General features: G+C 41.5%; 1 protein-coding gene across 1 annotated transcript; it reads right to left on the reverse strand.

Moving 5' to 3' along the window:
- Window positions 1-6,105: 6,105 nt before the first annotated feature.
- Window positions 6,106-17,698, reverse strand: znf16l (zinc finger protein 16 like). Its single transcript, XM_085350447.1, has 3 exons — window positions 16,875-17,698; window positions 15,412-15,624; window positions 6,106-7,045 (listed from the first exon to the last, which is right to left on the reverse strand). Exons 1-3 carry the CDS (start codon window positions 17,620-17,622, stop codon window positions 6,339-6,341), a joined length of 1,668 nt encoding a protein of 555 aa, XP_085206573.1. The 5' UTR covers window positions 17,623-17,698; the 3' UTR covers window positions 6,106-6,338.
- Window positions 17,699-23,184: the final 5,486 nt, after the last annotated feature.

Genomic DNA, 23,184 nt, shown 5'->3' on the forward strand with positions numbered 1-23,184 from the left:
TTCAAAGATCCCATGGGAATGCCGATTGATTCGGGTTTCTCCTTGATGACGGAGAGCCACCGGATCACCTCCTGACACAAAGGAGCAGCTCTGAGTTTCACTGTGGTGTACACCATCCACTGCTTCTTTCATTGCAGCCGAGTACACTTGTGTGGAGGCATGTGACCCAACACCTGGACAATTGCTTAGAATTCAGGAGCACTTTGGAGCTGAACCTGACTGGATACTAACTTATGTGACCAAAGCGAGCTAACGGGCTACAAAACAGTGGATGAAGTAAAGAAATTTCAAACATCCCATAGACATTTTCCTGCATTATCAGTTGTGTTTCTATGTTGTTGTTGTTAAAAACCCAGTGAAGTATTCACTAATGTTTTGTGATTATCTTATTTATATTTTTTTTAATGAAGAAACTTCAGTATATTTAAGTTGAGCTATCCTATGACCCCAACTGCTTTCTTTCTTGAAGAAGACGTTAGAGCCATGCTGGGGGTAGGATGGCTAGGGTCTCAACTTTATTTAATCTAGGAAAGGGGGGTTTAGCTCATTTCTGGGGGTGCTGAAGCCCCCCTAAAAATGAATCAAAGCACCCCCAAAGATTTCTTACTTTTTTTGACAATATTGCTGTTTGTGTGACACACTAGTAAAAATATAAAAACTATACTTGGTACTTGTACTTGGTTCAGTCATAATAATGTGACTAGAATAGTGCATTTTCACAAGTCACTTCAGACCTTTCTGATTTCTCTCATTTTTTTTTTAACATTTTGAAAAAGTATGTTTACTTTTCAGATGTACAAGCTAAGAGAAGAGAGAAAGAGTTCTTTATGGAGCTGATGAATGCTGAAAATAAGAGATGAGGGATGACAGATGGAGGATAGTAAATGAGAGAGTGGAGTGCATTACTAAAGAAGAAGTGAGAGCAGATATGAAGAGGATGAAGAGGATGAAGAATAGAAAAGACCAGATAACATACCTGTGGACAGACAGTGGACTTTTTGACTGGATTGTTTAACACAGTCTTGGAAAATGGAAGGATGTCTGAGGAATACTGAAGTGTGCTAGTGCCGAGCTATAGTAACTACACAGGCATAAAGCTGATGGACGTAGTTGAAGCGAGGGTGAGAAGAGAGGGAGTGATCAGCAGCAGCTTCATGCTCAGAAGACAAAGATTGCTTTGGACTGTTGATAAATATAGAAAAGGCCAGAAACAGTTCCACTGTGTTGTGTCTTTGTCCTGGTCAGCTTGGATTGTGACAGGGAAACAAACCAAAGATACTTGGATAGTCTCTGCAACTGTTTCAGCTTTGTTTTGGGACTGTACTGCATTAGACTGACATAGCAAAATGCACCAAGCATTGTTTCTGACAGAACAACATGTTTTTGTGACCAAGCTGATAACCAAACATTACAGAGCAGAGATCGACCACTTCCAGCCACTAAGATAGCACAGCGCTGCTGTCACACTGACAGCCACTAATCGAAACAGACTGTGGCGCACCTCCAAACCAGTGTACTTTATGGGAGTTCTACAGGTTGTAAGGTGAGATAATATTTAGCCGAGGGTGGAAGAGACTTGTGGTGGGAGTTCTGGAGGTGCATCAGCCCAACTGTGGGAGAAATCCAGATGTTTGCCATGCAAAAACTCAGGCAGTCATTAATAACAAGTTTAAATTGGTCAGTCTAGGGCCTCCTTTGGAACCCCACCTCCTGTTCCCATAACTTCCTTTCACATTTTCTTTCTGGGAGGCAATGTTTAACCAAGCCATTCCCTAAGTCAAGAGTGCTACAACCCACTTAAAAACCACAGGCTCTCATGGGACTCACCCAAACTTAACTCTTCGCTCTAATCGTGATAAAAAGAAAGCATCCTAATACATACCAGCCCTCATGGCCTCACAAAAGGGCGAGGTTTGCCATCAGATCTTTTTTAAACTATGTGTTTGTTTGTTTTTAAATATTATTTTTATACCACTAGGTCAAGACAGCCATACCCCAAGGCATTCTCACGCTCCAACTCAACCTTCCAAAAATATAACAGGAAGTAGTGCGTTAGTCATGAAGACAGGGGTTAGTGAAAGGCAAGTAGAAGGTTGGTGAAACAGTGGGTCTAAAGGATTTTATTGCCATATTTGTCAGCATGTGTATCCCTCCATGCAGCATGCAGCAGTGCTTTCTCACCACTGCTGTACTTTTAGCAGTCTTCCAGATCCAGTTCCAGTTGTATAAATAACAGCAAAAGTAACTAGAAACCAGAATTGCACTGATGAATACCTGGTAGGCAAAACCTCCTTCTTGACCAATTGTTGCTTTGTATATTTCATGACCATGCACACCTCTGTACAAGGAGAATAAAAGTGTCTAAAGTTTTGTAGTAGTGTCTTAGGCCTTTTCCAGACCGCACAGCGATGTATGCCGACCTATATTCACTGTGTGTGTAGTGGTAATTCAATTCAATTCAAGTTTATTTATATAGCACCAAATCACAACAACAGTCGCCTCAAGGTGCTTTATATTGTACAGTAGATCGTACAATAATGGGGATAGGGTAGGTAGTAGTTTCTGTTACATAGGTAGTCCCTATGTTGCAGAAACATGTGTTTATTTATTGGAAAGAGGTTGTTTCTACATTGCTTAGCACTGTGTTTTACCTGTCTTTTAGCACTTACAGACAGGGGTTGTGTTGTGCTGATGGGCCAACATTACACCAAGAAAAAGGGTGAAATGTTTTTACACTGAAATGATGTAGCACCTCTGTTAAACCGTCATCTAACGTTGCTTTAAAAAGAAAACATTCCTACATTATCCTATAATAGATAATAGTGAAGAAAACAAATTAAGAAAAACATGGAAACACCGCTAAAATTCAATGTGTGGGCTAAAAATAATCCAGACAAATCTATAACCTATTTTAAAACCTTAAAACACTGAAGATGGTAGAACACCATAGACTTAATCAATGACAAGAATACTTTTGTATCTTGATATATTTTAAAACACATTCAATCACACATTCATGTTTCACAGCAGCTGTAGCTGAAGAAGACGCCCGTGCAGAATAATAAAAAGGAACGGGGCCAGCTGGACTGCAGAGGCTATTAATGTTTGCAGACAAGAGCAAAAGTGTGCCAAACTTTGAAATGTTAAATACAATAAATGTCTTGGCACAGTGGATGTGTTCTCTCGTCAGCGACGCTGGTCCACTATCTGACCGAGGTCTGAACATCTGTGCACATCTGTCTGTGGATGGAAGTCAGGGAAAAGAAGCTACTACATGAAATTATGATTTCAGTTGGGCTGACACAGAGCACAGCTAACTGCATGGATATCTTTCAGGCAGTTTTAATGGTGTATAAAATACTCTGTCTTAAAACACAAAATGCAGGAATAGAATCTGACATTGAGATCGTGAGGTGACTGGCACTGATGCCCTACAGCAAGAGGGCTTTGTGTTTAAACTAACTGGTTAGCTAGAGCATATTTGTGGAGTTTATAGGCTCTTCCACAGTCCAATGAGACACATGTTAAGTTGGAGCAGCTGTACCTCAGAAGGTAGAGCAGGTCTTTCTCTAATCAGACGGTTGGTGGTTTGATCCCTGCTGCTCCCAGTCAGAATGCCAAATATCCTAACTACTACTAACCCCAAGTTCCTTCCTGATATGTCCCATGCTCTGGGGGGCGGGGCTATGGCTTCCCACACCCTCTAGCACATAAGTGTCAAACTCATGTTTGACACTTATGTGCTTTTTTTTTTTCTTTCAGTGGCTAATGACTTTTCTGCAATTCACAATTTTGTATCATCAAACACACAAACTGTAGAATTAGGTTTTAAATATAAACACAAAGTAGCATCAGGACAGCAAACATATCACAAAAGCCAAGTTTTGTTGGTGTTACACAAACAGTCTACATGTGGGTGGTGCTGTCCAAAAGCTTCGTCAGGTCCGTCCATTTAGTTACACATGTAAGAGGGATCCTGGAGATTCAGCGGGTTTGAGAACAAATCAGTTAATATGAACCTACGAGAGTCAAACTGTTACATTTTAGTTATCAAAGATTCATGATTTAAACATACTTCAACCATGTTGGTCAAATAAGAAATGCTTTGCCTTTCTGATTGAAATATCCCAGCATGTCATCAAGTTTCTGAATGCATAAAAAAAGACCAGTGTTTTACTGGCCTGGTAACAAAGATCATTTTATTACTTAAATAATATGAGGAGCCAATACTTGTAGTTAGATTTATTTTTATTCATATTTTCAGGAGATAAAAAGTCTACACAATGCTGAGGAGGAAAGCCATTAACTCAGGGAAGCTGACCATTAATCTGGGAAGGGTTAAAGGCCATTTCCAACAATTGCATCTCATTCTGCAGTGAGAACAATTATTCACAAGTGGATAATATTCAAAATCACTGACCCAGGGTTTGATGTCACAGCAAATTCACATGAAGAAACTGTAAACAAACACAAAAAAACAAAACAAAAAATTATTTGGTCTGCTTGTTCTGTTTTGCAGCCACATGATCTCGTAGTCATTGAAGCAGTCATGAGCTTTTCTAATACTGCAGCAGGACAATGACCACAAAACAGAAAATATCAAACAGAATGGTTAAAAAAACAGAAAAGAAAGTGTTGCAATGGCCCAGTCGAAGTCCAGACCATGTCGTGAAAGCTGTGGTGGGCCTTAGCAGACCTGTACATAAACACTGAACTGAACCAACGCTGTAAACAAGAGTAGGCCAAAGTCCCTCCACAACAATGTGATGAGGAGACTGATAAAGTCACACAGAAAACATCTTCTTCAAGTGGTTCTCCAAGTTACTGAGTTCATGGAGTGTACTTAGCTTTTCATACGCCATTACTCCAGTTTGGCATCGTTTTTGGTAAATTATTAAAATGCGTTGTTGTTTCAGGATCTTTTGAAATAAGTGCAGAAAGTTCAGTGTTCCAGAAACAAACACACACAGGCTTTTCTTTTTTTTTTGCCTTTGCTTGTTCAACAAACCTAAAACCCAAGTTGGGAATAACAGGTATCACAATAGTGATTAACAGCTGTCTCTGTTAAGCCGAGCTCTGTGTGCGCTCATATAAACATGGGACTTTTGCACGTCATATGACTCTTCCGCATAAAGTGATCTCTTGGGTTTTTCCCCAATCGAATCACAAATGTTACCAGATGATGATGATAAATATAAAGAATATACAAAATGTAAGTTAAACGCAACATTTTTATTGACATGATGAGAGAATAATGCTGCAGAAAGTTATTAATGTGGTGTTTTATTGCACAGAGTGCTTCAATTAATATTAATTCGAGTTAGTAACTTTAGCTCTAACTGCGCCCTTAGTGCTGCTTTTTATATTGACATTGACAGCTGCACATCGGAGCTCTGAAGATTTCATTTGGACATATTTAAATACTAACTATATTAACTATACGCTAATAAAAGAGATGTGTAAATCGCCTTAATTTGTCAGCAGATCAAAATGAAATTATTTTAATGACTGAAGAGGTATTCTTGATGTGTGTACAATGTTCAATGAGCTGCAACTCCGGTAGAGTAGAATCACTTCTCAAATCTAAAATCAAACCCTCTGCAAAGGACCAGATGAAACCCGGTTTAAAAATATAATATTTTGCCATAATTTAGAAATGTGGCTGTGAATATGATATTCTTATCATTAGAAAGGAAGAAATCTAGGACCTTACCTGTTACACATAGAAGCTGACAAGTTTCTGTGTCTGTTCAAGCAGTTTTAAATTTAAAAAATATGTTGTGCTTTACTTCAGGAAGTAGTTAAGTGACTTTAGAGACAGCAGGTTCTTGAGAATTTAGCTATGACACACCTGCCGTCATGTTTATAAGCACCATACTATACACTATACACCATAGGACTTCCAAGCTCAATGTATACACATTGAAAAAAACTTTACCAATCTCACTGCAGGACAGGTAACTTGTACCAGTGGTTTGCTTAATAATCATTTTGCCGGTGGTTTCCGATTATTCTCAGAGAATTTCAGACTTCATCTGGTGATGAAGGCGTTGCAATACTGTTGAAAGCTAAAGAACAATTCAATGTATTTGCCTTGAGGTCAGTTTATTCAAGACACTGAGGCTCATTAAGCACATCTCCATCATGAATATAACAGAACATGAACATTGGGGCATCATCTCATAAAACCGAGTCTTCACATGTCCAGCGTCCTCACGGTGTCATCAGAGAACACTGAAATTACGACTTATGAGTCAAACTCTGGATCACAATCTATCTTTGATCTACATTTTAGACTTCATAGTATTAGGAGTGTGGAGAGCAGAAGCAGAGGCCGATTACTGTCCCGGGGTGCAGCGGTGACTCTTGTAGGTGCCCAGATGTCGGAAGCTGCGCCCACACTGCTGACAGCGGTAGGGTGTGGCCCCGCTGTGAATCCTCTGGTGGGTGTACAAGTTTCCCAGTTCTTTAAAGCGCCGTCCGCACTGAGGACATGCGTATGGACTCTCACCAGTGTGCACCCGTTGGTGTCTCTTGAGTCCTGACAGCACAGAGAAACCTTTCCCACACTGAGGACAAGGAAACGGGCTCTGGGCACCGCTGTGAATTAGCCTGTGGCTTTTTAAGCGGGCTGCATGGCGAAATCTCTCCCCGCACTCTGGACACACAAAGGGTTTTTCTCCAGTATGGATGCGCTGGTGCTGCCGCAGGTTGCCGAGGTAGTTGAAGCGGCGGCCACAGTCCCCACATTCATACCCCCCCTCAATTTTTATCTCCTTTTTTATAGGACCCCCTCCTTGACTGATGCTTGCAACAGACCCAAATTGTGTGCTTCCCTCATTTTGGCTCCCACCAGCCCTCCTGGAATCACCACTGCTATCTCCCATGGAGGGTGTAGTGGAGGACGTGGACTGGAGTGCCTGGAGAGCCAGGGCTCCAGCAGAGTCTGAGTGTATTAGTTTTATGTGCTCCTCCAGAAAGAAAGAGTCAGGGCAGAAGGTTCCACACATTGAGCAGATGTAGGTGTGACTGGATAACTGCTGGTCTGAAACAAAGACAGTTAAATTTACAATGATGAATAACACAGCAGTAGGGAATAAATTGCATTACAGTCTGAAAGTGCTGTAACTAAGTTTACGGATATAATTCCTCCACTGTTATCGTCTTCGATGACATGTTCCAACATAGAGGAGAGCAGCTACCTGAGCTCCCCCAGATCTAGTTGTTAATAGTGTTGCATCCTCACTGGATATGACTTTGGATACCGTAACTACTCTAAGAAGAAAGTCTCAAATCAGAAGTGCTCTAATGGGGTGATATGGTCCTATAAGGTGGGTGGCTGCAGCTCAGGTGGTAGAGCGGGTCACCTACAAACCAGAAGGTTGTTGGTTCAATCCAGTCTGCATGCCAAATATCCTTGTGCAAGATACTAAGTAAGGGTGAACGTTAGACACAAACTATGCTGTTAAAAACAATATAGAAAAAGTGCTTGTGTGAATGAACCAGTCCACTGACTGATGAGATGTATGTGAGGAGCAGGGTTCTGGATTTAACAGGGAGCCAATGAAGGGAAGCCAATAAAGGAGAAATCTGCTCTCTTTCTAGTCCCTGTCAGTACTCTTGCTGCAGCATTTTGGATTAACTGAAGGCTTTTCAGGGAGTTTTAGGACATCCTGATAATAACGAATTACAGTCGTCCAGCCTAATAAATGCATGTCACTCTGAGACAGAATATTTCTAATTTTAGAGATTTTGCACAAATGGATGAAAGCAGTCCTACATATATGCACTGAAGGACATATCATAGTCAAAAATGACTCCAAGATTTCTAATGCCATGTGATGATCCTGAGCTCTGTCTATCCATGGAGCCAGATAACACACACCAGTTACTTAAACTGCAGGAAAGTCTTAAAAACAAAGACCTAGATGTCCTCTAACTTCCTGCTCCTAAATTCAGATAAACTGAGGTCATTGCACTAAAAATGTTAGAGATATGATATCTAACCAGATCTTTAACCTGGGTGCCATTGCTTTGGCCTGCATTAATAGTGTGAGGAATTTAGGAGTCATTTTTTTAACAGGATATTCTCAATGCACTACTGTAATGAATTATTATCACGTTCCCCCAAAAACTCCCTAAAAAGCCTTCAGTTGATCTAAAATACTGCAGTGACAGCACTGACAGGGACTAGAAAGAGAGAGCAGCTTTCTGCTATATTGGCTTCCCTTCATTGGCTCCCTGTTAAATCTAGAATTACATTGAAAATCCTGCTCCTTACAAACAAGGTTTATAATAATTTGCCCTATTCTATATTCTTCTTCTTCTCTTGGCTCTTGATGGAGGCGGTCACACTTTCTCCTTCTCCCTCTCCCTTGTCTTTCCTGCTTGGCTTCTCATGTCTATTGTATAGTCTCGCTTATTCTCTAACCCTAAGAGAGTCTCCCAGACTGGTTCTCTAAAAACCTAAAGAAGAATTATGGATTTGATCAACTGGTCCCTTAATGAAACTGACACCTTCCTGGGCTTGGGAGAGCCTGATTGTCCTGCGGCGACGTTTGCTGACGGCTACTCGATGGTAAGTTGCGTCGTGTGTCTGGCGACACTCTCGATGGAGGACAGTGAACGACATCTACCAATTCGGAACCACGATAACAGAGTTCTGGCTGATTGGACCTGGCTTACTGAAGAACAAGAAGCGGCTACAGCTGTTCAAAATCCCACAAGGCTGGCCGACATGATAGACGATGGACAGGGCTGTGAGTACTCAGACTGTGTTTTTGAATGCTATATGGATAAGATCTTGGAGAAGCTCATGGCTCTGCTATATGGATAACATCTTGAAGAAGAACAACACGAATTGAGAGACCTGGTGACCAGTGACAGACATTAGACCAACTGTAAAATTGGAAGCAGTTTGTTCGCACTAACCAAAACAACTACCATCTTCATCTCATGGCGCCAGTTGGATGCTCAAGGCAAAAGCTGACGGGAATAACAATCCTCCTTTGGATAACAAGACTGTGTTGTGACTTTCTCCCTCCTCATTCAAGGCCACCCGCGTCGACCGAAGATTGTTGACTTTTGTCTAACTGGGTGAAGGGACACTTTCTCTCGGCTGAACACGGAACACACACACACTCATACGCACACATATGCATGTACACTGACACAGACCTACAATCACCCCCCTCCTCCAAATGCCTTCGAAGCTTATGTCTTCTATGTAGTGAGATGTGCTGATTCATGTGCTGAGGTGTTTTTTTCTGTTCTCAAACTGATCTCCCTGTTTGAGTTAATTTTTTCTCCTCGTCTTTCCTCATGTTATGCATTTTCCATTGTTCTCCAAAAGTTGATTCTGTTCATCTGGACGTAGCATTTTCAGTCTCAGCTGACTGCAGCTTTCAATCTTATAAACAGTACATTTGCATGATGACTGAAACCAGCCCACTGAAGGAACAATGAGCTGGGAGGTCAGTTCCTTAATCTTAATTATGCAAATTTTCATGACCATTGATCAATGAACTGAACTTCAGGTAAGAAGTTATGACCTGCAGTCTATCTGGGTCAGATATAAACCAAGTTTAGGTGGAGTTTATTTTCCTTGTGCTGACTTTTTACTGTCAGTTACAATAACTCGTACTGCATACTAGCTAGCATGACGGAGTTTCTATACAGCTGGGTGGTGCTATGATGTTACTAATAGTGAACTTTATTTTATTCATAAGGTTAGTTAGTAGGGTTGCCAACCATGCCGTATAAAACGGAATCGTCACGTATTCAGAGAAAATATCAAGCGTTTCGTATTGAGCTGAAAAGGAACACAGTTTGTCCTGTACTTTAGCTAGAATGAAAAAAAGACACAAAGCTGGAGTCATTCTGAATCTTTACGCTGTCAGCTGCCTTTTCTTCTCTCATTCAATCATGAAACTGATCAATGATCAGCTGATTGGTATTTCTGATGCAAGTCCCGTCTCTCCTTTGTTTATCTCTGACTTTGCGCCAGAAAGAGGAAACCAGCGGATGTCGCGCTAAACAACAGCAGCACGTTTAAGCTTGATCAGCTGTTGTTAGAATTTATTTAATATTACTTTCTAGTATCAGCTGATGTTTGCTGGAGCCACAGCTGTAAAGCTGCTGGTCATGGTATCGGTTTGGATATGTGGTGAGAGGGAAACATGAAGATGAAACCAGGAGATGTCCTTACTGAATCATCAGAGCTGAGCAGGTGATGGAGAAGCAGGTTTACCTTTTAGGTGACATGAATGAGTTGAAGGGAAGTTATGAACTGTTTCTGAGAGACAAATAACACCAGGATCCTTTTTTATGTAGCTGACAGCTGGTAACTGTGCAGGGGCGGGTCTAGGAAAGTTTTGCCAGGGGGCCAGGTAGGGCATTAACAGGGAGAGGGGGGCACAAAGACATACTTTCTTATTTTCATTTAAAATATCTAGCTTTTATTAAATAATTATCTGAAGCTTAAACCAAAGTTTTTATCTGATGTAAAATGTATAGAAATCATACATATACCAACAAGACTGTACATCACTGTCACCACAGCGTTTGTTTTCATGCAGTGAATTAAAAAATAAATGGCCGGGCCAGCGGTGCACATTGCAAATTAGCTCGCATAGACACATTAGTTGTACCGCTTCTTAATGACGGTATCTTAGCTAACAACCCCAACTACCAGATTCAACTTGTAATTGGCTAAAAATCACTTAGCCTACTGGTGAGAGGGACGTTGCTAGCTGTCAGTTTTTTCAAGCAATGTTGAAATTTCCACATTCTGACACTTCAAATGTTTCAGGAGCTGTCCGCTCAGCGCAGCAACTGTTAATATAGAGTGTTATTAAATTTATTGCTAATGCAATTATATGGCACATTGACTTCTGAGGAAATTTTAGATGGCACTCGTCATCAAAAAGGTTGCCTACCCCTGCTCTAGGACAACAGGACACACATGCTGTTTGGTTTCTGTGGCTTGATGGACCTCCAACCAAAGGCTGCAAAACTGAGTTGTGCATTATGTGAATGAGTGTTCAAAGGAGCTTACAAAGAAAAGCGGCTGGACTTCTTTAAGTTGCTTGAAGACGTTTCACCTCTCGCCCGTCTTCAAGCAACTTAAAGAAGTCCAGACGCTTTTCTTTGCAAGCTCCTTTGACTACAATGACCTGGATGACTGAGAACCTTCACAGACATGTGAATGAGTGGTATTTGGTGTGTTAGCCGGCCTATTCCTGTTAGCTGCAACCATAAGAAAACATCTCAGGCAGTATGAAGCGTTTCCGTTGCAGTTCATGTAATGTGGTGGCTGTAGCTCTTGAGGTAGAGCAGGTCACCTACTGATTGGAAGGTTGGTGGTTAGATCCCTGGCTCCTCCAGTCTGCATGCCAAGTATCCTTGGGTAAGATACTCACCCCAAGTTGCTCTCCGATGCATCCATCGGAGTGTGAATGTAGTTAGAAAAGCACTCAGTTTAGAGTCAGTGCTTGTGAGAATGGGTGTGAGTGGGTGAATGTGACATGTTGTATAGAGTGCTTTGAGTACTCCGGGAGAGTAGAAAAGCGCTATATAAGAATCAGTCCATTTACCATTTGTGGAGAAGGCCTTTTTGGTTACCACAACAGCAAAGGAGATTCTGTCAAACGCAGCCATGAATCTGTGCAAATGGGACAAAATCACCAGATCTGAGAGTTATGTGGACAGACAGTGCACACAAATGAGGTGGTCGTGGAAATGTCAGAATCAGAATCAGTTTTATTGACCACGTATGTGCGCGCGTATACAAAGACAACAACAACACGTATGGTGCAGAGAGCAAAAATGTTGGAATGAAATTATGGGATAAATAAGGGATGGATAAGTAATTACATACAAAAGAACAAAACAGTGTATGCAGTACGCTTTGATTTCAGCAGGTATGGTCCTGTACTATGACTGGTACAGGACTATGTGAATGTAGTAAGTATTCATCAAAGTGATGGCCTATAGAAAGACGCTGTCTTCTTGTTTTGGCATACAGTGCTCTGTAGCGCCTACCAGCACCAATGACTTTTTCTGCAGACCTCATTGTCCGTTGTAGTCTGGTCTTGGCCTGTTTGGTGGCTGATCCAAGCCCTACAATAATGGATGAGCAGAGAACAGACTGGATTATAGACTGGATCAACAGTTCCTGAGGCGAGACTGTGGATCCCAGAAACCTGAAGGTTTCCACAGCAGACACAGTGCTTTTGAGTAAGGTGAGGGGGGATAATGGAGAGTCCACAACTAGGGCTGGGCCATATCATACCGTTCACGGTAATACCGGTATAATGTTGGGCAAAAATAAGAAAATGACGCATGTGCAGTGCCTTTGTTTTCATACGCACATGGCGGAAAAAGCATGGCGGCGACGGAAAATGAGAAGGGCGAAAGCGGATCGTTGAATGAAACGGATGAACCAGAATTGGTTTGTAAAAATGCTGCAACTTCAGTGGTGTGGAACTGGTTAAGCTTTCATCCGTCAGATACACAACAAAGCACTATTTTGTCAAATGTTTTAGTACGACTTTGCTAAGCTACGAAGCCGCACTGCTTGATGGACTGTCGGAGCATTACGGCTATCGTAGGCGGAGCCTCGCGGAGTGATACGTACTGTGCTTCAACATAATGTTACCGTATTGTGTGTGCATAACCTCTTTTTAACTTTAGTGGATATTATACATGGTTATGCTGAGGATAAGTCGGCCAATTTCCACTGGAAATGCCTTTTGGTTAAACTGTCAAGAAGGAATTTGCATTTGCAATGTTAAATGTTTATATAACTTTAATGCACATAAAAAACAGCTGCTTGTTTAAGTGAAAATACACTGATGTTTTTTTTTTTTGCACTAATAAAGTTGTGGAGTTGTAAAGTATTTTGTTTAGTGTCAATCATATCGTCAGTTATATCGTTATCGCAAATTTTCAAATGTATATGGTGATAAATATTTTTGGTCATAGTGCCCTGCTCTAGAACTGGGCGATATGACCCAAAATTCATATCTCTATATTTTAGTTTTAAAGCCATAAGGTAAGAACAAAAACAGAGTTCTTTTTGCTGTGTCCCAGATGTCACACAGGCACTTTTATTAACATAGAGCGTAGATGTACATGAAGAAATTACTCAAAAATAAATTATGAGCATTTATTAAATAATAATGTTCCATAAATAAAAGAAAACTGTTTTTGTGCATAACAAAAAGCTCACAATTGTGCAGTCAAAATGTAAACTGACAGACGCTGAGCATAATAACAGACAGATTTCACAGCTGCTCTGTTCCCAAGTTCTACTGCGTGACTGACAGCCTTGAGTTTGAAATCCGCTTCATAACCACGTCTCTGAACAGGTGCCATTTATGGTCCTTATACACAGTACGGTAATATCACGTTGAAGCACAGTACGTAACACTCCGCGAGGCTCCTCGGTAGCCGTAATGCTCCAACAATTCATCAAGCGGTGCAGCTCCGTAGCTTAGCAAAGTCGTACTGAAACATTTGACAGATTGCTGAGCGCTGTGTACCACATAAAATTGGTTTGCGGTCATCAAGCACTACCAGAATTCATACATAAGGCGCGCTGTCAATTTATGAGAAAATGAAAGGATTTTAGGCCATGCTAGGCCATGGTGTTAGGCGGTTAGCTCGCTAACATGTTGACGCTGTCCACCCCCACGCACGGGGCGATCCGCGGTAACTCGTTAACGGAGATTTGCCGTGTCCATCTTGTCATTGCCTGCAGGCGAAGCTATGGGGGAGGAGGGGGAGATATTGTCACATCTTATATGTCGTATGAAAATATATCAATATTTTTAAAAAACTCGATATATCGCCCAGTCCTACCCTGCTCTATCCACAGCCTCTCTAGTTTTGAGCGTATTCAGTTCTGTTACTCTGACTGCACCACAGGGCCAGGTGTTGAACCCCACATCTGGTAAATGGAGTGGTTATTATACAGCGCTTTTCTACTCTGAGTGCTCAGATAGAGTAGAAAAGCACTCAAAGCTCAAAGCGCTTTATACAACTAATTCTTTCACCCAATCAAACCCACATCCACACCACACAAGCACGTTTTCTAAGTCGTTAAGTGCTTACTATCTAACATTCATACACATTCATACACATTCATACTGTGATGAATGCATCGGAGAGCATCCATTCTTGATGAGTCCTGAACTTTGAGGTGTTAACTACTTTACTTGAGGTAGAGGCCATGTTGAATTCACGACCTCTTTCTTATGTGTACAGTGATGCATCAGAGGTCCGTTTGGGGGAGACTCACTTCTATTCTGCCAAAGACTACACTTTGCCCATCTCAGACGATCAACGCAAGCTGGGGGGACATTGGTCGAGGATGAGTATGGGTAGAGATTCTTAACCAGCTTATGGAGCCACTGGCAGTGACAACTTGACAGACGGCTCTGAAGTGAACTGCTCTGGATTTGCTCTGAAGTGTTGAAAGTGGGAGATGTTGTCTTGACTGGAGACAATAACTGACCCTCCCAAACCTGGAGGATCGGGAGAATAGCATTTTTTTCCAGGGAGCGATAAACGCATTTGTTCATGTAATGTTCGCACTTGTGAGGAAGTTTGCTGAAGAGACCTGTTCGGCTATCACATCCATTAGAGATGTAAGGTAGCTGGATACTGATGAACAACTGCTGATGGGGGGGTGGGGGGGGGGTGGGGGGGGGGGATGTTGTGAATTGAAATTAAATGACACTTTATGATATTGGGTTCAGCTGATTCAGCTTATTCTTCTTGTCATTTATTACAGTGAATATATAAACTGCAGCTATGTTTAAACTGCTAGTGACAATTATTTTTGCTTTATTTTGAAAGGTATAGACAGGAAGTGTTTTTATTTTGAAATGCAGGGAATTATCCTAGTGCTGCTGCTAGCCTCTTGCTGATGTTATGAAGGTTATGTGCAGAATATGAAAGTTATGTATCCCTTGCTATTCGTCAACATCAGCAATTTCACCAAGTAAATATTTAGTTTGAAATTGTCGGTTTCAGTCGTTATTTGAAACGTCCACCACACAACATGCCTTGAGTTGATTATTGTTGTGAACTGGCACTTAAAGGTGGGTGATTTAGCCTTGAAATTAAATCACAGTGTTTCAAATAAATTCACGATAACATTTATGACATAAACACTAAACAAAATTTCATCGCCGAGCGCAGCAACCAGGCAGCTGCATTTATTAGTGTGCACAAAATGAAAGTTATTTTCTTATCAAAGTTTCTGTCACTGATGACAGACAACCTATCTATGTGTCACCACCAGTATTATAGTTCAGCTGTATACACTGACCTGGTATTGCAATGTGCCACTTGTAATTGTATGCAATAAGTACGGGGTTTTAAAATAATTCGCTACATTCGCACCTGCCTCAGGCCTGTCTGTGCAGTCCTCCAAAGGATTCCCTTCCTCCCCTGGAGAGCTCTGAGGCTCCATAGAGAAGTCGCAAGGCTCGGCACGTGACAGCGGAGTCTGTGCTTGCTCAGGTATCGACCCCTCCCTCGTGGTCGAGTCATCTTCATTCCCATCATTCTCTGTCTCAGTGGTGCAGGCGTTCTCATGATCAGGCTCCTTTATAACTGCGGCACAATAGCAGAAAAATCAGGGTTAATATTAATGTTCTACAAGCCAGTGGTTACCATATAAATAGACTGATACAACAGATCAAATCAATATAAAGACTTATTACTTGCAAAACTGTCCAGATCTAAAATGTTGATATATTATTGGATATTTTTGAACAATTAAGTTCAAAATACAAAACATGAATTTGCAGAAAAGTAAAAGTCAACAATGTAAATCAAATTTATCATGAAGTGTATGAATATATTATTGTATTACATTTTTATGCTGTTCATAAAAAGGTAATGATTGTGCTTGATGGTGATGTCCTGGAGTCAGGTGGTCTGCCAGCACCACTTACCTAACCCCATAGAGGCCTGTATAGGGTTAGGGTAAGTAAGTGGCCCCCAAATCACATGACTGATTTAAAATGACACAACCTCGCAGTGTCTCATTTCAACTTTTGTCCAAAGTGTGAACCAATATGTACCAGTTTTTTTATTTTGCTGACAGACAAAGCAAAATGAGACTTATGATAAATGATTTACACGATGCTTTCCATGAATGCATCGTCACATTTAGTGCAATAAGAAAAGGTAAAAATGGGATTTTCTAAAGAACGCCGTCACAAGCAGAAAGTGCTTGTGAGAAAAACAAAGGAAAAACAAACATGACACTCCCCATTTCTGTAGGAAAATGCACCACACCAACCAGGGGAAGAGTGAGAGTGATGGTAAAAGATTTGTGACACTCGGCTTATTTGGAGTGTGTAGTTAGTGTGTAGTGTAGTCATTATTTTCTTTTGTGCATCCAAACAGTGAGCCAACTGTTGAATGTCACAGACGCTGGTAAAAAAATCTACCAAAGACAGTTTGCAATATAAACACTGTCCCCACGTGGACAACAGGAGGATGCACCCTGAACGTGCTGGGCTTGTGATGTCATTAGTTATTTTGTTTTAGCAGCAAACTGCAAAAACACATAATTTGTTCCCATTTTAACACTACAAAAAAAAAGTGCCAAAAATGGTCACTATGTGCACAGAAGAGTTCATGAGAGGTTCGCGTGTGAAACGCATGCTCAGTCATGCTTTAGGACGCATTTGGAGTTGGAGAGCCTTGGATGCCCTTCAACAAGCCTGGAGAACTACTTCAAGCACTTATACGTTTCTATATTGTGGTAAACACGTACTTGGCTCTGTAGTCATATTAGTCATCAAGTTATAAGTAAATAAGCATTATTTATGACTACGTCTATGTGTGTTTACCTTTCAGGTCTGAAGTGTATTCCATTGGTGCCATCCATTCATATTCATACATTCGCTTGCTACCGGAAGGGAGCATGCTGAAGATGTCATCTGTGGTGGACTCGGAATCTACGTGCATAGACACGGTCCCGGCCATCCCGCTGTCCGACCACAAGTTGAGGGAATGCGGGTCTGGCCCTTGGCGCACCTCCCTGTCACCGGCCTGGTCGCTCTGGTCTCCGTCCATTTCAGCACATCCTCTCGAGTTCTTGTCTTTCATCAGATAGTGACAAATGGCGTCTATATTTTCCTTCTTCACACCAGACATGAGCGCTTTGGCTCTCCGTGGGTCGATATTGTTGTGCTTGGCTCCAGAGCTGAAGTCATGTTTCTTGAAGCCAGCCTCTGCAGGCGGCTCTACGCTCGCCACGCCAGGAAATGCGTCCCTACCATCCCGCTGAACTGTATCCAGTTGTGCTTTTAACATTTCGATTTCTTCGCTTTTCTCGCGAAGTTCCATTTTCAATACTCTTATCCGGATGCTGACCATTTTACGGATCTCGGACAACGCAGTCTCCAGCACTACGGTGATGTTTCTCCCGAGGTGCTCAGTGATGTCACTAACCGAGCAGAGAAGCTCTTCGTCGGGTTCCAGCTCCACGAAATCACCGTCAGCTGCACTTACTGACCCGGGAGGCTCCATGAAGACGCCGTGGGCTTCAGGAGACAGGCTCGCTTCAGTGAAACTGTGGTTTCGTTTGCGACTCATAGATTATTTGGATGGAGCGCTCGGTTTTCTTCAGTTTGGGTAGCTGGAAGCTATTTAGCAAGCTAATGTTTGGATGGTGCTGAGAGACGGTCGGATTGTTAGGTTTGCCTCACTTAACGTGACTGTTACCGGAAATGTATTTTCAAAATAAAAGCATTTCGTGCCGAATAGCTGTCTGGATGTAGGCTCATTACCCATTTTGTTTCGAAATGAGTGAATGGAAGTATTGTTTTCGACACGTGGTACTTGACAGACACAGAACAGAGCTGCAGCAATATCAGAGTTTACATGAATTACTATAAGCCAAAAGCATGCACCAGGAAACGAATGCACTGCACTCAGTGAAAATAGGAATGGAACTGATCTTATATTTATTTCACACATAACTATACCATATAAAATCTATTTGAAAACAAAAGACATATCAGTGCATCTGTATATTTGCTGTCTCTATATAAACATCTGTATACTTATTTGTACATAATCTGTTCATAACTATTCCCACCTGTTATCCCCCCACTCTGTGTATAATCTGCTCCTGTTGCACTTACTGCTCTTGCACTTCTGATTAGATGCAAACTGTATTTTACTATCCCGTATTTATACATGTGTATTTATACAATACAGTTGAATCCTAATATCATTAGATACATAAAAACAACGTCTTATAAAAACAAAACGCTAGTGACTCTATCAATGTTATTATTGATGGACTGAATTTACAAGTTTTGCTGTTTTCCTGTTGGATTATTATTGTTATCAGCATGAAAGACACATAAGTGCGTCGGTGGCCAAGGCGTGCCTGTTCTCTCCTCAGTCTCTCTCCTCTCAAAGATCAGAACAAAATCAGTGTTAGCTTAGAGTAGGTTAATTAGATAAGTATAATTCAAGTCATTTGATTATTATGTGATTATTATTATTACTTGGTTTGTTGTTTGCTTTGCTCCTGCTAAATTGCTTTACTAAAACAATCTTCAGAAAGTCTAAATTGTGGACATTCCCTTTTTAAAAATCTGAGTATTAGCCTTTGAATAAACAGTATCACCTTGGAGCTTAGTTTTCCAAGCCACTAAATTGAATCCACCAAGTCCACCTATGTAGAAGGGAGCTTCTGCAACAGTGTGGCTGGTGAAATACTGGGCCTGCAAAGCTATTCATGACCACTGGGTTTTTATCAGAGTAGGCAGGGTAGACATCTGGAGGATAGAGGCAGTTAGAACTGGGGGAGTCCCCTCACCCAGCAGCTCCATCTAACTTCTTCAAAGACTACTGGGTACCGGTAATACTCACAGGAGCAAACATTAGGATTTCTTAAACAAAGAGCCGATTCAGATTTCCAGTATTGGGGTGCTGGCTCTACAGATTAACAACGCTTTTCAAAGCTTTTAATCAGCTCAGAAACACAGGCCTACATCATAATTTTAAAAAGTAAATTTTACTTTAAAATAAAAGCACATCTGAAATTAAGGGAGAACTGTGTGACATGGTTCACTGTATATATCTACAGGATGATTAAAAATGAATTATGTATTAGCAAAAAAGCTGTTTATATGTTGTACATTTAGCCAACGATGTTTTTTCATTGATATGTTAATATTAAAGTATCTGTCTACCCTCTCTGTTTTAAAATGCAATAGATGCCCTTATCTGTTTAACGTGGAGAAGGGCATCTATACAAGTAGTTGTATGTTGAAATGCAGGGTTAAAGTGGACATGAAACTCCACATGTGTGAAGACTATTTGAAGCGTGGAGCCCTGCTCTCAAAAACTGGATTTAGGGAATAAGTGCTTAAAGTTAGAATTTTTAGAATATGTTTAGCACCATCTTGTGCCAGTACTAAGCATGACAATTACCCCAGCCTACGCAGCAGCAGAGCAGCCCACCAGACCCCCGACCGGGCCAGCCTGCAGCCCCAGAGAGGCGAAGGGGGGTGGGGGGCATGATGCCAATGACCGTTTGCCAGACAACAGCTGGTGTCAGCTCAACCCCTCCCAAGAACCCTCAATGTCTACGGAGTGCAGGAGTAGAGTGCAAATGGCCAGAAGCAGCAGGTAGTGGCTGAATCTGTGATGATGTCGTGAAGCAATACAGAGGGTATACTGGCACCTACAGCGAGCAGGAGAGTGCGGTTCAACTGTGGTATAGGCACAAATAAGAAAAGCACAAACAATCAAACATATTTAAAAAAAACTGTGGTACAGGAAAGAGGAACTTCAAATAACACAGGAACATGATCAGAGAACACTGCATCACAAGTTGAGAAAAGAACATAAATGAAGATCAAGTGTGTCCGCCTTTATGTGTGGAATGAGACACAAGGTTAAAAGTGTCCGTGATGTTTACAAAGTCCTTTGCCACTGGCTCATTAATAGAACGTGAACATTAAAATCCCTAACAATGAGGACACCATCATATAAAGCATAATGTCAGTCAAGAAACCATAAAAGTCAGCCCATCCATCCATCCATCCATCCATCCATCCATCCATCCATCCATCCATCCATCCATCCATCAATAAACACAGACAAACAGGCACACACAGACACAAACATGCATTGCCACCCTCATGCACACATATGCAAATACTCAGCATGCACCCAACATGGAGACAAACAGAAGTGAACACTGTACACACACCAACATTCTCATACTCTATGTAAAGTCCCCCCTCCCTGGACCCAGCAACCCCGCCGACCCTGGTAGGCACTCCCGTTCCCTGGAATCCACCAAGGGCAACAGCCTGCCCTTGGACCAGGGGTACTGCCAAGCCCCACAGACGCTGGGGCCAAGTGCCACACACCAACCCGGACCCATGCCCCCAAGGCCCAGCCAGAGCCCCAGCCTGGAGGTGGAGCACACACAGAACCCCAAGCCTGCCCCAGACCCACCTAGGTGCAGCTAGACTACTAGCCTGGTACCTATGTCTGCCAGCACAGGCCAGCCTCCATCCTCCTGCACACAGCCAACAGAAAAACACCACCCAAGAGCACATAAACCACAATAATGAAGGCAGGACAAGACCACAACCACGCGTCGACCTTTGCCTTCGGTCGCACAGACTTCCCCGTACAGGCACCAACTCCACTGGGTAGTCGCCATTTCAGCCACCATTCGGGCCAGCTCCTCGCCTTGCCGGCCTGGTCGTGGGTCTGCCGTGCCCCCCATCCTGGGTTTCGACATCCCTTTAAACATGCACAAGGTGAGCCTCTCTAAATTAAATGAAATGGGCTTAGAAGAAAATCATCTATTTGATGGTAAGTCCCTCTCTCTAAAAAGGATTGATCCAATCCACTCCAAAGCCACAAAAATCCTTATTTTTGCACAGATTTGACCTTTTAAAGGCATGTGGTCTAAACTTTTGATCAGGACTGTACTGTAACACTGTTGCACAATTTTTGCACGCAGGAACATCTTTTCAAGAGTCCCCCAATGATGTCTTGAATACTTTGTCATAAGTTGAAAAATGCAACAGCGCTGTTTTCACAAACGCAGTTCGACTTCTCAAACACTTTCTGACCAAGAGGCACTGAACAATGAGGGCCACATTTAAGGCTCTCAAGTAACACTAGTCTCAGTATCACTGCCTGTCAGCTCCACACTATGGCTGATGTCCTCAAACAACAAGCTCTCAGGAAGGAACAATGCAGCAAAGGTAGGGCTAAATCCGGCATCCTTTCCCTTTTACTTTGGCTGCTGTATATAAACTACGTAGAGCTGCATGGAGCGGCACTATGTCCAACTGTCACATCATACATGACAATTTTTCATTTTAACAGCTTCTTAGACACGCCTGATAGAATACCTGGATGCAGGTCTGCACATTTCACATTTCTGACTTTATATCATCTGTTATATTTTATCTGTATCATATTGAATATCTTTCTGTGTCAGAATGTGTAACTGTTATTCTGTTTTATAGAAAACTAACATAACAGAGCAACATCAGTGCAAATTACAAAATGTAAATTCTTGTCTGCATTTTTCTTCATGATCTGGCATCGTTAGGCAAGAAGCATTTCTTTACTTTCTACATTTTGTAGTTTTGTAAGTGCGATAGATGATCATTTTTACATTTAATCTCTGTCAAGTAACCATTTCTTATCTGCACTGGGGTGAAGCATTTACATATACACCTACTCAATGACAACATCAATTATGCATTTCTACTTTAGCTATCAGTTTCCACACTACTGTTTCTCTGTCTGCTATCGACTCACATTTCAAGTCTCGCTTTTCATGATACTGAATCAGTCATCCCCATTCCCTGTGACCTATAAGTTGCTATTTGGTATGCAACAGCACCTGTGACTTCAGTCTAGGTTCACGCGTACTACTCTTTATCGTGATTTGCATGCACCAAGAATCACCTAAACTGCCCTTCTGTCTCTCATCTCTGCTGTAACATCAACCCAACACATACGACTCATGTGCTTACCTTGTCAAATCGGAAAAAGAGACAAAATAAAATGTACCAAAATAAAGCGATCAGTTTGCTTTCATCTCAAACATAGCTGTCATAACCTCTGGTCTTTCACTGATGGGAGACCAGTGTACAAAGCAGGCTGCTGCCAGCTCTGCTTTCACCGCTCTGAGATCAATTATAGTGGGCGCTTTATACAGAAACAGCTAGCATTAGCAAGTAAATGAGCTTCAATGGTTTATGGTCATTAACAAATAAGTTTCATCTTGTTAACCATCCTTAATGTCTGAGTCTAATATGTTTTACCAAATGCTCCACATTCATATTTTAATCCCTTGTCTACATATAGTCAGTTAACCATGTCGCACACTTTTAATTAAACAGATTTTTTGTTATAAATAGTTTAACATCCTTTTTGACAAAGTCAAAGAGCACTTAATTCTGCTTGCCTTTTTGTAAAACTCACCAGAGATATAAAAAAAATGCAATAGGCGTGGTTGTTGAATCTGCATATAAGAACATCATATATCCGAGATGAGTAACTTAAATTTGTCATCTAAACATAATTTAGTCTTGTAATTGTCATATATATGCGTTTTCTCTGGAAGCTCCGCCCCCTGGACAGCAGCTCAGTTCACCATTGTTTGGAAACTTTATTGTGGTCTGGAGATCTACACTTTACAGGTAAATACAAATTTAAAGCTAAAATACCAATGAGAAAGAGCGTAGACCCTTTATATATAGGTAACATTTGGCGGTAACATTTTTTTTACTAGTATGTTGGCTGGCCAGGAGCAACGTAAGGCACCAGTTAGCTAATGTTAACCATTGTCAATTGGTGTGAGAATCAAATCAGAAATATTCAAATATAATGTGAGTTAAGATTATTTACATTTTTAAAGCTAAATTAACAGACCATTATAAACTTTTATCAGTGTCTGGTGTTACCAGCAACAATTACAAAATTATTATTATTAATGTAGCTGCTCCTTTGAAAGTGTGTCAGCAGTAACAATATCCACACACAGCCTTGGGCACGATAAACATGCAGAACTGCAGAAACTACAGGGTGGGCCACTTATATGGATACACCGTAATAACATGGGAATGGTTGGTGATATTAAAGTCCTGTTTGTGGCAC

Source organism: Diplotaxodon limnothrissa, linkage group LG3 (genome assembly GCF_057381915.1).
Source record: "Diplotaxodon limnothrissa isolate DT_005_m linkage group LG3, D_limnothrissa_male_GT1.1, whole genome shotgun sequence".
NCBI classification, from domain to species: domain Eukaryota; kingdom Metazoa; phylum Chordata; class Actinopteri; order Cichliformes; family Cichlidae; genus Diplotaxodon; species Diplotaxodon limnothrissa.

Bases quoted from the DNA above. Each gene is read 5' to 3' on its own strand.
- znf16l (XM_085350447.1), bottom strand. From the start codon at position 17,622: ATGAGTCGCAAACGAAACCACAGTTTCACTGAAGCGAGCCTGTCTCCT. The intron at 15,625-16,874 runs GTAAACACACAT...ATTGTGCCGCAG, and splicing joins ATACACTTCAGACCTGAAAG to TTATAAAGGAGCCTGATCAT. The intron at 7,046-15,411 runs GTGCGAATGTAG...TCTTTGTTTCAG, and splicing joins CACAGACAGGCCTGAGGCAG to ACCAGCAGTTATCCAGTCAC.